General features: G+C 39.4%; 1 protein-coding gene across 1 annotated transcript; it reads left to right on the forward strand.

Annotated features, from left to right (window-relative positions):
- The first annotated feature begins 723 nt into the window (after nucleotides 1-723).
- On the forward strand, nucleotides 724-8,002 carry cav2 (caveolin 2). The gene is made up of 3 exons (XM_080027362.1): nucleotides 724-970; nucleotides 1,353-1,540; nucleotides 4,284-8,002. Exons 1-3 carry the CDS (start codon nucleotides 818-820, stop codon nucleotides 4,432-4,434), a joined length of 492 nt encoding a protein of 163 aa, XP_079883488.1. The 5' UTR covers nucleotides 724-817; the 3' UTR covers nucleotides 4,435-8,002.
- Nucleotides 8,003-11,928: the final 3,926 nt, after the last annotated feature.

Raw genomic sequence — 11,928 nt, forward strand, 5'->3', positions numbered from 1 at the left:
AGGAAATCTGAGTAACTACAACAACACTGTCTGTGTCAGTACATGAGGGAAGCCTTCGGTGATTGTGAACAAATGTTATACCTTCTGCTGTACGTCCAGGTTTTTTCTTAGCATTAGAATCAGCAATTGACACATTTCTTGGGCTCTTTTTGCGATTCTTCTGAGCTCCTGTGCCAGTGTCAGGGGGGTGACACCAGTTTGTAAACGCTGCCATACTGAGAAATACAGAGAGATTTTTGTGGAACTGATAAACTTAATCAACTCCTTTGACGACGGCTTGAATGTAACCGACATTCTAAATAGGAAAAAAGTTACGCACTATAGCTTTAAAAAAGTACATGTGGTTGACAATTTCTGCAACATAACTTTTTTATAGATTCAACCTTTTTAAAGCTTATTACTTCAGTTGTTAAAAAAAAATACAAAATAAAGTTGATACAACATTTGAAAAGTACCTTCTCTGTTGTTGTGCTACTTATCAAGACTAATCACAAGACATGAACAGGGTTGGCAATTTGGCATTGCACCCTAAGGTCACCATGTCTCCACCAGCCAGAACACTGACTGCACACAGTAGCGTCTGTCATCACCGAGCTCTTTGGAAATGGCCCGGGGAAGTGACTTTTAAAAGCTTGTTGTGTCTCTCGCTCTGCCCCACGCTGCGCTTGCTTTCCATACGGGGCGGGGTGGCGCTCAGTCCCCGCACTGCAAACACATCGCACCGTCACCACCAGCCTCTCTCTGTCTCTCTCTCTCTCTCTCTATCTCTCTCTCACGGCTCTCCCGGTTCCCTCTACCCGTCTGACTGCACCTCATCATGGGGCTGGAAAAGGAGAAATCGGACATGAGCATAATCATGGACGAAGACGAATTCAACAGATCTATCGAACCTATTCTATCCAAGAAGGGGAAGAAAGTGTATACGGCGCCACCGGACCGAGATCCTAACGATATTAACGCGCACCTAAAGGTAGGCTACGGTTGGGTCGTTACGCGGAAATCCCTCCATCAAACTACAAACTTAACTACACAAGGTCGCGGTTGCCAAGTTGAATTATCTTTTGTTGCTAAGTAATGTGACCGTATTGTTTACATGAGTGTGGAAGCCTAATCAGTATAGTGTGAATACCTGGAAGTCGCGTCAATCCATATCTGGCTACCTGATTATAAACTCGTTGTGTGCCCCTGCCCTGTGATTATAATGTTTTGATGTAGCCTACACTTTCATTTGTAGTATGCTACCATGTTAAAAAACGTTTTAAATGTCTGTTTTCATGTGCTATAAGTAAAAATGTCCTTTCTTGCTGGTTACTAACTAACTTAGCCTACACTTAACTTGTGCCATGTGACAGGTCGGATTTGAAGACCTCATAGCGGAGCCCCTGTCCTCACACAGTTTCGACAGAGTGTGGATCGGAAGCCACGCCGTGTTCGAGTTGGTTAAATTCGTCTTCTACCGGCTGCTCACCACTCTGCTGGCCGTCCCGATGGCCTTCATTCTCGGCGTGGTGTTTGGCGTGCTCAGCTGCATCCACATCTGGTATGGATGGAAGTTCAATTAAGTTTGAAGTTGTTTTTGAGCATGGCTTTATCTTGCCCATATAATAAATTATAAAGATGTTTCCATAAAATAGCACACACATGTTATATTAGAGTGATGACATGGGATATAACATAGGCTCCTCCATAATTTTATTTATGATTTATTAGTAAGATTTTGAATGCAAAACACCCAAAACTCAGTGTAAGCCCTTACATGTGTGTGGAAAATGACATTTTGCATAGTGAAGAAGATAGCCTATTTGTAGAGATAGTGATACAACCACAAGGGCAAAACACAAAAGTAAGCACCATCAAATGTATAGTAACTTATTGTACGCCAAAGAGATTAAAGGTGGAGTCAGCGATTCTGGAGAATGCTTGTTGTCACTTTTTGTCAAAATCAGTGAATATCTCCTCATGATTTTCTACCTGTCCATACTGTGTGTGCACCCAGAAAAAAAATCCAGTGGTATACACAGCCTAGGCTCTGTAAACAGGCATGTTGCTTTGTTTACATACCAGTTTACAGAGCCTAGGCTGTGTATCAACACCAGACTCTTTTTTTTTTTTGGCGCATACACATTTTGGTAGAGGATGACAAAAGGTGATTTTGACAACAAGCGTTCTCCAGAATCACTCACTCTACCTTTAAAGGACTGTTTTAAACACCAACACACACAGTTTAAATCCTAGTGGAAACACACATTACAGGATCATTAAGTCACTTTTATCCAGAGGCCACTATATTGCCTGTTCTGGTTCTTTAGACAAACATTGACACGGGTTATTTTTACCGTTAACGTAATACGTCATGTAGCGTAACAGTGAAACGTTTTGTTTTCATAATTATATTTGGATAACTTATGTTATGTCAGGCTTATGTTGGCTGTGTTTATGCACCTGCTCAACTTTAACCAGGTCCCTCTATAGGTAATTTGCGGGACCAATCACGCAATATAGGCCTACATGCACACTTTTCCTAACCACACCCAATATAGTCCATGTATATTAAGTCAATTTAAAACAACATTTTAAGCCATGAAGTCAGCAGCACACTATGGAAAATTGGTAGGAATGTTGAGTTGCTCTGGTTGGTAGCGCCCCATGACATATTTCTCTATATAGCTGGTATACAAATCAAATCAGATACATTTTTATTTGTATCGCGTTTTTTATACTCAAGAGAAGCTCAAAGTGCCTTACAGAGATTAAAAACAACAACAGAAAAAGAAAAAAACAGCAAATAAAATCAACAGAAGAAAATTAAAAGAACCCAACCCTCCCACAACCCCACAGACATGTGCAGAGACATACACTAAATACACTCATACACACTCACACATACACATGCAGACACACTCATACACACACACACAGTCACACACACACACTCACACATACACACACAGACTCACAAACTCACACGCGGACTCACACATACACACGCCGACACACACTCACACATACACACGTAGACACACAAATACATACACACACTCACACATACACACACATAAACACAAACTCACACACTCACACTCACACATACACTATATTCCACTAGCAATAGCAACTGGCCTGTTTGCAGACCCAGAGTGGGACATTCTTGAGATTCTGTTTGAGACCTTACAGAGTTACTTTCGCATGACCTGTTAGCCTATAGGGGAGGTCGATGTTATGTCACTGACTGAAGGTATTCATCAATAGAGGAGTGAGTGAGATGGTCTATACATGTGGAATGTAAGGAAGGGAGATAAAAGGAGGGATGCTGTTTTAAAGATTGTAAATGCACACACACACACACACACACACACACACACACACACACACGCACACTCAGATACTGTATCTGTGTGTGGGACATTAATGTGTGACAATGGAAGGTAAAGGTTGTAGGAATGTAACAGTATGATGGAGTTGAAGTAATTGAGTATTTTTTTAAAGAGAGAAACTAACCACCTTACACAAATTGAAGGTGGAGTCAGCGATGCTGGAGAACGGTGGTTGTCAAAATCAATGAATACCTCTTCAAGATCCCGTACCTGTCCATACTGTGTGCGCTGAAAAATAATCTGATGTTAATACACAGACACAGCCCAGGCTCTGTAGACAGGCATACATCTAGCTATGGTAGGCCCCCTCTGTTTACATACCTGTTTACAGAGCCTAGGCTGTGTACCAACACCAGACTTTTATTTTTTTATTTTCTTTCAGCCCACACACAGTATGGACAGGTAGCGGATTGTGAGGAGATTTTTTTGCAAAAAGTAGTTTTGGCAACAAGCGGTATCCAGAATGGCTGACTCGACCACTGTCAACATAGTTTAAAAAAAAATGACAAGTATGTATCAAAGCATTATATGAAACCCTCTAACTGACTGCAGAATGAACCCAAACTAGCAAACGAAAAAAGTGCATCCATTCAACTTGTATTTTTGAGCAAGATATTGAGAGAAAAAATTACATACATTTTGGGGGCCGCATGCATATTGTTTTGCATTTGCAAGCTTTATTAGATAGGACAGGGTTGAAATGGGGAGACAGAGAGAGAGGGGGGATGGCCTGCAGTAAAGGTCCACGGGTCGGATTTGAACCCGTGACCCCCAGAGCCAATATGGTACGCGCTCTATCCACTATGCCACCGGAGAGCCAAAACCTCATGTATATTATTAATGTCACTTCTTGAACGCATTATTTCTCAGCATCTATTCTAACCTGTCTGTTTCACCCCCTCCCTCCAGGTTGGTGATGCCGGTGATCCAATCTCTCCTCATGCTCCTGCCGTCGGTCCAGGTGGTCTGGAGAAGTCTGACGGACATGTTCATCACTCCGCTGTACCTCAGTATGGGAAAGATCTTTTCTTCTGTTCAAGTCAAGACAGAGGAGGACTGATACAAGCAGCCTGTATGTGTCTATCCCTGCTTTCCAAATCACATACTTTATCTTTTTACTACGCTACATACTAAAGTATAGAAGAGTTTTAGGGCCACAGGAGAGAAACACAAATCAGTAAGGAAGATTTTTTTTTTTTCATTATGTCGAGAAATGTCAAGAATAAAGACGAATACTCCAAAATGCTATTAGAGTTAGTGGGGCATTTATGTCTTTTCAGCATACTACAATTGACGTGCTTGAATTGGGACATCCTAAATATTTTTCTGGCATACTAAATAGTAGAGAAGTATGGGGATTGGAATGCAGGGTTTGTTCCTATGGAGAACGAAATGTAGGAAGAAATCGCTACAAAAGAAGTGAAATGTGCCTGTTGGTGGAACACATGAGCTCTTTATAAAGGAACATAGATCCAGAACATTAACCAATGTAGATTCATATGCTAAGTATTTCTGTATGTCCAATCTAAATGGAAAACTTGGACATACTGTATGGTGAGACACACCGTGAAATATAAAGTATAAAAAAATATACTTAGACATTCAGTTATGTAAAGCAACAGTTATACATTACCTGGAAATACAAAATGTTATATATTTAAAAAGACTTTGACCAGATCTTAGCCTAGATGTGTTGGCTAAATGTAACCTGCAAATCCATGCATGCATTTATACAGTAAGTAGCAAGCATCACTATGGGAAAATCAATTGTGTTTTGTTTCTATTTTAAACTTTATGGAAAGCTCATGTGCACCCACCCCAAATATGGAGTTGTTATTGTTGCTGATTGTGACCGAAAATAATTCTTGTCATTCCATTTACTTTGTGGCTGAATAGAGCCGCATAGTTTTTATGCTAACGTTATTGTCCGTGCAAACTAACTGCAGACTTGCTCAAAGATGTAATATTTCTGCTTTTTTTCTATATATTGTATTGTACTGTGTATATATTGCAAAAACATAATTCAGCTAGAAGTTGAATGTATTGAACTGAACCAGAGTAGATAGTGTGAGTGTATACTTCTTATGAGTATATTCGATGCTAAGATTGCAGCTTGTTGCACATTATAAGGCTTATTTTTATAGGCATCTGCTGTGTTGATTGCACAGTGCCATTCACAATAATAGCGGGCATTTTGCTTTTATATGGACCTAAGCTATACGCGTTAGCTTAACATGCTAAGTCAGAAAACAGGATTGGATATCATTGTAGGATGGCTTTTATAACTTATTATTTATGCTACGGACCAATGCTTTGATTTGCTAATACTTACATTTGGCAAAATCGGACAAAACAGAACTTCACTTACTTTAATGCGGTGAAGATATTTTCACATTTCGTACTGTGTTTGGTTGAAGCTATGTTTGAGCCGAGTACAGGACTCTGGTACATGCATATGAAATTCAGACTGGCTTGCCATTTGCTAGTTAGCGTGCTACGTTTTGGAATAGTTCTACAGTCGGAAGGAATCGGACAATGTTGATCTTAGTTGCAGTGGATTTTGATGAAGTTGAGTTTTAGGTACAAGCTTGCAAAGTCTCCACTTGCTATACGTTGTACAATCTTAAAGTTTAAAAGGTGATATTGACAGGATCAGTGAAAGAGAAATGGCGCTAGGTGTTAGGTACATACTTTTAGGTTACTGGTTTGTTCATTCTGGTGAGATTTCACCTTTTACCATTGTGCACTTTAAGGGTGGATTCAGCGATTCTGGAGAATGCTTGTTGTCAAAATCAGTGAATATCTCCTCACGATCCGCTACCTGACCGTAGTGAGTGTGCTGAGAAAATAGTTGCTATCAAGTTGGTATCATACACAGCCTCAGCTCTGCAAACTGGTATGTTACCAGCTTCGGAGGGCCCCTTTTATTTACATATCCTTTGTTTGAATGCCAGTTTACAGAGCCTAGGCTGTGTATTAAAACCTTTTTTTTTGCGCACAACACAGTGCGGACAGGTAGCGGATAGTGAGGAGAAATTTACTGATTTTGACAAGGAGTGCTTCTGACAAAAATCCTTCTCCAGAATCACTGACTACACCTTTAAATATTGTCATTTCAAATGCAAGATGACCTCCTATAAACACAGTGTGTTAGCAGAGAGTCGCCTGTTTCCACATCTAGCAGACACATAGCGACATTAGCTTTCATAAGTCTCTGTCACTCCTTTCACTTCTGAGAAAGTCAGTCGATTGTGGGGCACAGTGGAGTAGTCAGAGCGTGTCTTCTGAAAACAGCTTTCTTAGAAAAGGGTTGCTACGGTTTCACAGACTGATCTGTAAAGCAGAGATGGTCATTGAACCAAAACAATGAACTAAAAGCAGTTGAAAAGGTCATTACAGCTACGGACTGGGATTGTAATTATGTGTGGGTCACATAAAGTGCCACCTTTAACATCACAGTCGTATGTGTTAAAGGTGGAGTCAGTGATTCTGGAGAACGCTTGTTGTCAAAAAAATGTTTGGGCAAAATCAGTGAATATCTCCTCACAGTCCGCTACCTGTCCGTACTGTGTGTGTGTGTGTGTGTGTGTGTGTGTGTGTGTGTGTGTGTGTGTGTGTGTGTGTGTGTGTGTGTGTGTGTGTGTGTGTGTGTGTGTGTGTGTGTGTGTGTGTGTGTGTGTGTGTATGTGTGTGTGTGTGTGTGTGTGTGTGTGTGTGTGTGTGTGTGTGTGTGCTGAAAAATAAATCTTAGAAATATTCACTGATTTTGACAAAAAGTGATTTGACAACAAGTGTTCTCCAGAATTTCTGCCTACACCTTTAATTTGATCCATAGTTGATGTAAAACAAATATTGATCCATGAAGCATGACTGGCTTTATATAAACTGCTTTTGGCAAATTAGGTAAACAAACTCATATACTACATAATGGTGCTCATGAAAGAAACATAGAGCTCTTGGAAAACTTAAGAGACCACTCCAAATGTTCAGTGTCTCTCGTTTTACTATTTATAGAAATATGTTGACTACTGACAACATTTCCACCAAATTCCAATACATTTTTTGTCATTAAGAGCATGTTCAATAAGTTATGTACAGATGAAGATTCAAGAAAAATTCAGACTGGTCTCTTAATTTTTTTCCGGAGCTGTTTTCCTTCGACCATTCCAAATAGTTACTCATAGCATAGCGAGCTAACCTGCCGAACGTGTAAACCTTCTTAAAGAAAAAGTCAGACTGAAGGCAGCACTAGAATTTTTTACTGATGTTGGATAGCCAAAATGCTTGTGTGTAGTTCTGCTGAACTGTCAGAGAAAAATTCAAGGTTGGATTGTGCAATATTATTTGAAGACGCAGGTGTGTGTGGCTCAAGCTTTTCTCTCTCTCTCCTCTGCAAAGCCACACGTAGCATTAATCAACTTCACTTCAGCCCACAGCTATTCTTCCAAAACACCAATTTTAAAATAAATCATAACGTGACATACACAAATCTGTCATTTAAAAAACACTACTTTTATCCTGCTATCATTTTAAACTGTTGCTTTGTAGATTTGATATTTTGGAACTTTTTGCGGCAACAAGCCAAATGTGTTTCCCTCACGACCAAAAATAAAGACATATTTTTCCTCAAGGTACATTTTTCTGTGTGTGGTTTTTATTCTTGAGTCTGCTTGGAATATGCAGAGCCAGAATAAGTCTCGTAAATCACGTTCTCTCTAGATTGCATAAGACACTTTTCCGATACAGAGGATGAGCTGGTGGATTGTAGGAACATGGCCTGAGGCAGTGAGACCTGCAGGCCTGTACAGCATTGCTTCCCTCTTCCACTTCTCCGCACATAATATTTACTCAGCATTAGGGTTTGATGTATTCCTGTAAGTGTGTGATGCACCTTACGCCATGTCTGAACAGGGCCTGTGATACTGATACTGCTATTTAATATCAGCTGCTGCAATGTCCTTAAGCCCTAGATGTCGACTATAATCTTGTTCTGAAGGCATGGAAGTCTTTTGTTCTCTGAGGGCAGCTCTTAAGGCATTATAACATTCTTTTGGTTCTTCTTTGTCTTTTTTTATAAAGCAGACCCAATTGACAATTATTTCCTTAAAGGTTAAAGGTGGAGTTAGTAATGCTTAATAAGAACGCTTGTTGTCAAAACCGTTTTTTTTTTTTGTCAAAATCTGTGAATATCTCCTCATGATCTGCTACCTGTCTGTGCACTGAAAAGAAAGGTGGTGTTAGTACACAGCCTAGGCTCTGTAAACTGGTCTGTAAACAAAGTGTATGTAAACAAAGGGGCGTCCTCCGTAGCTAGCAACATGCCTGTTTACAGAGCCTAGGCTGTCACAAACAGTATGGACAGGTTGTGAGGAAATATTCACTGATTTTGACAAAAAGTGAATATGACAACAAGCATTCTCCAGAATCACTGACTCCACCTTTAACTTGAACCATTACCTGCCTCGCACAGTAAATAATCTGGGAGGACATGTTGATCTGAACGGGTCACCTGAGGGCAAAATGTTCCCACCATTAATCAAGACTGGAAGCTGAAGTGTTAACTGTCATTGAGTCTGGTTTGGAATTCAAGAAAAATATAGTGTTGTTTTTTAGCCCGAGAACATAAGATGTTTTGACTTGCACCACTTCTATAGACTGGGATATATCTAAAGGTTCAGTCAATGTTGTAAAAATCACTTTTTGTCAAAATTAGTGAATATCTAGTGTTAACACACAGCCCTAGACTCTTTAAACCGGCATGTTGCCAACTGTGGTGGGACACTTTGTTGACATACCAGTTTACAGAGCCTAGGCTGCGTATATTAACACCATATTTTTCACGGCACACACAGTACAGACAGGTAGCGGATCTTGGGGAGATATTCACTGATTTTGCCAAAAAGTTATTTTGTCAACAAGCGTTATCCAGAATCGCTGACTCCACCTTTAGAGCAATACACGACACCGATAACAGCCGAAAGCAGTGGGCTCTTTATGAAATACAATTTATTTGTAGGGCTCTTGAATGCATCAGTGTCTGCTTGCACAATTACACATGAGACTGTTGCAACTGGTTCAACAAATGCATTACTATCAGCCCTGCTACAGCTGTATAAAGTGCCACTATCTCCACTATGCAAACACTATGGCAGCTGAAATAAAAACTGCTGGTGTGAATGTTACTGCTATTCCTGCTGCAGCCTTTAGTGGAATTCTGTCTCAACTACCACCATTATTTTCAATATTGTTTTTTATGGTTTTGTACAGACTCATTGTTATCCCTTTAAAGTGACGTTAATGTCTTGATCCACCATTGTTTTCAAAATGGCATCTAGGCATCACTTTGGTAAGGTCATGGAGGTCAATGTGATGTTGAGCTTTCACTAGGATCACACAGTCTTTCTAGTCTAGTTCTAGAATTAGAACACCACTGGCGCTGTCTAATTATGAAACCTAAAAAGTGCCTCAGCTTAAAGTTCCCACAGATCCAGTTCTTCAATGGAAACATAATTCATTCTCATAATAAAATGGTGTCGGGTTGTTTGAGGCCTCGTGAGAAAACCCATGTTGACGGCACCATTTACATCCTGCAGTGTTTGCATCTCAAACTCCGAAAAACATATCATATTACTAACCTGTATTACACTTTTCTTATGTTTGCGCGTATAGGCCTGCATCCAATTCAGTGGTACATGTACAATGACAAAGTCTATTCTTTTTCTCAAAAGCCATGTAAGTTTACAACGCTCATGCAAGAATCCGCCAACTATCACACCTTTAATGTTTTTCCTCAATATTGAACCTCAGAAGATATTCATATGGTGCAAAAACAATATTTGAACATTAAGGCAAAATTATTGCACGCTCAGTGAAGCTCCATTCGATGTGGCTTTTATATCAAAAACAATATTTCTCATCCTGTAGAATTGTTTGACAGACACAATGTTTCTGAATATGCTAATGTTTGCCGACCGGATCACTAACCGGTTTTCCATTTGGTTATTTTGATCTGTGTATAGTGACACACCCAATAAAGTTATTGTAGCAAGTAAGTAGACAGGTACAATTTTTATATTCCAGTTTGGATGTCACAGTTGCTGCCTCATAAACCAGAATAAATCTGTAATGTCATAACAGAGGAAGTGTCCTCAGTGTGCAACTTGCTTGAATGATCTTAACAATTCAACTTCTTTTAAACAAAGGTAAGATGCTGACAATTTAAAACACTGACTGTCATAGCAGGAGGAAAAGTGAACTAGATTTTTCAAAGAAAAGCTGTGATAACACACACACACACACACACATACACAAGACTCAAAATATAGCAAAGCAGCATTTTCCACATGTCAGAAATGTAGTGAATTCTCATCATGGTCGATGCTTAATAAATAGCTAATGCTAAGTTATTATTAATTTTAACAACAACTTTGCATTCCAAGTTTATTAAATACCTGTATCTCTTTACTGATATTCAATAATAAACTCACTTTTAGACACAGACTTTGTTTCTTGGATTTTTGGATTGGAGGTTGTTTTAATGTTATTTTATGGCCTAAAAGAACATTTTAGGTTTTTTTTGCCGCGCAATCACCCAAAGAATAGCAGGAACCAAAGCATCATTAGTGAAAGAACAACATTACCATATAAAGTATACAACACACTGATTAATCTAGTAAACATAAACATAGTGGCTATAGAGTTAACATACAAAGGATGCCGTCTTATGAACTTATTAGGAAGAATGCCTTATTAGAAAGTGGTTGAATCTTTTAGCGATCACAAGATAACCATAGACTTTTTAAGAAATAAAATGCGTGTTACTCTTAAATATGCATGTTGAAAGTATTCTTTTGAATAAAACAGCCATTCAAACTTTAAAAGAAAAGTAAAATGAACCTGTGATTAAATGCCAACCTGTTCATTTCAGTGCCAATTCCACACACACACACACACACACACACACACACCCAAACAACTGTCTGTCTGCCTCTCTATCACATGTCTGGGCTGCAAACAGCTGAGTGAGCCAGCTGGTGTTTCTCCAAGGTGAAGCTGATACAAGAATGTAAACAAACCAGAGTGTCCAGCATGGCTTTCCCCAACGCAGTGGGAGTGAGAACAACAGTTTGAGTGACACTTTCAGCAGATTTGAGTCCCTCCAAAACTGTAAATATTGGTAGTTAAACGTATTGTATAGGCAGTTTAAGCATGTGAAGAAACGCAGGGTTATTATGTATGTTTTAAATAGCTGAATTAGTTCTAAATCCATTCTGAAAACGCAACCTAATTGTTTATTTATTCGGTTATTTCTCTATTTTTAAAGTATATTTTTCTGTCTCTCCTGTATCCAATTTCATCCAGCGTGTCTGCCTTGAGGCTGGGGCATGGCACACCTTGCCATTCCCCAATTAACGCCCACATTTGCGCTCTGCACAAAAAGGTTATTATACTCTAGCTCGCTTATAGGATTCCCCAAATAAAGTAATTCCACTCCAGTCACAGCTAGCCCACTTTAGTTTTTAACATCACGTCAGTCTCTCCTAAAAAACAGTCG

This window comes from Ammodytes marinus, assembly GCF_949987685.1.
Source record: "Ammodytes marinus genome assembly, chromosome: 5".
In the NCBI taxonomy this organism is placed as follows: Eukaryota; Metazoa; Chordata; class Actinopteri; order Uranoscopiformes; family Ammodytidae; genus Ammodytes; species Ammodytes marinus.

Excerpts from the sequence above, each read along its gene's own strand:
- cav2 (XM_080027362.1), top strand. The coding sequence starts at position 818 with ATGGGGCTGGAAAAGGAGAAATCGGACATGAGCATAATCATGGACGAA. Across the intron at positions 971-1,352 it reads ATATTAACGCGCACCTAAAG|GTCGGATTTGAAGACCTCAT; the intron begins GTAGGCTACGGT and ends GCCATGTGACAG. Across the intron at positions 1,541-4,283 it reads CTCAGCTGCATCCACATCTG|GTTGGTGATGCCGGTGATCC; the intron begins GTATGGATGGAA and ends CCCTCCCTCCAG.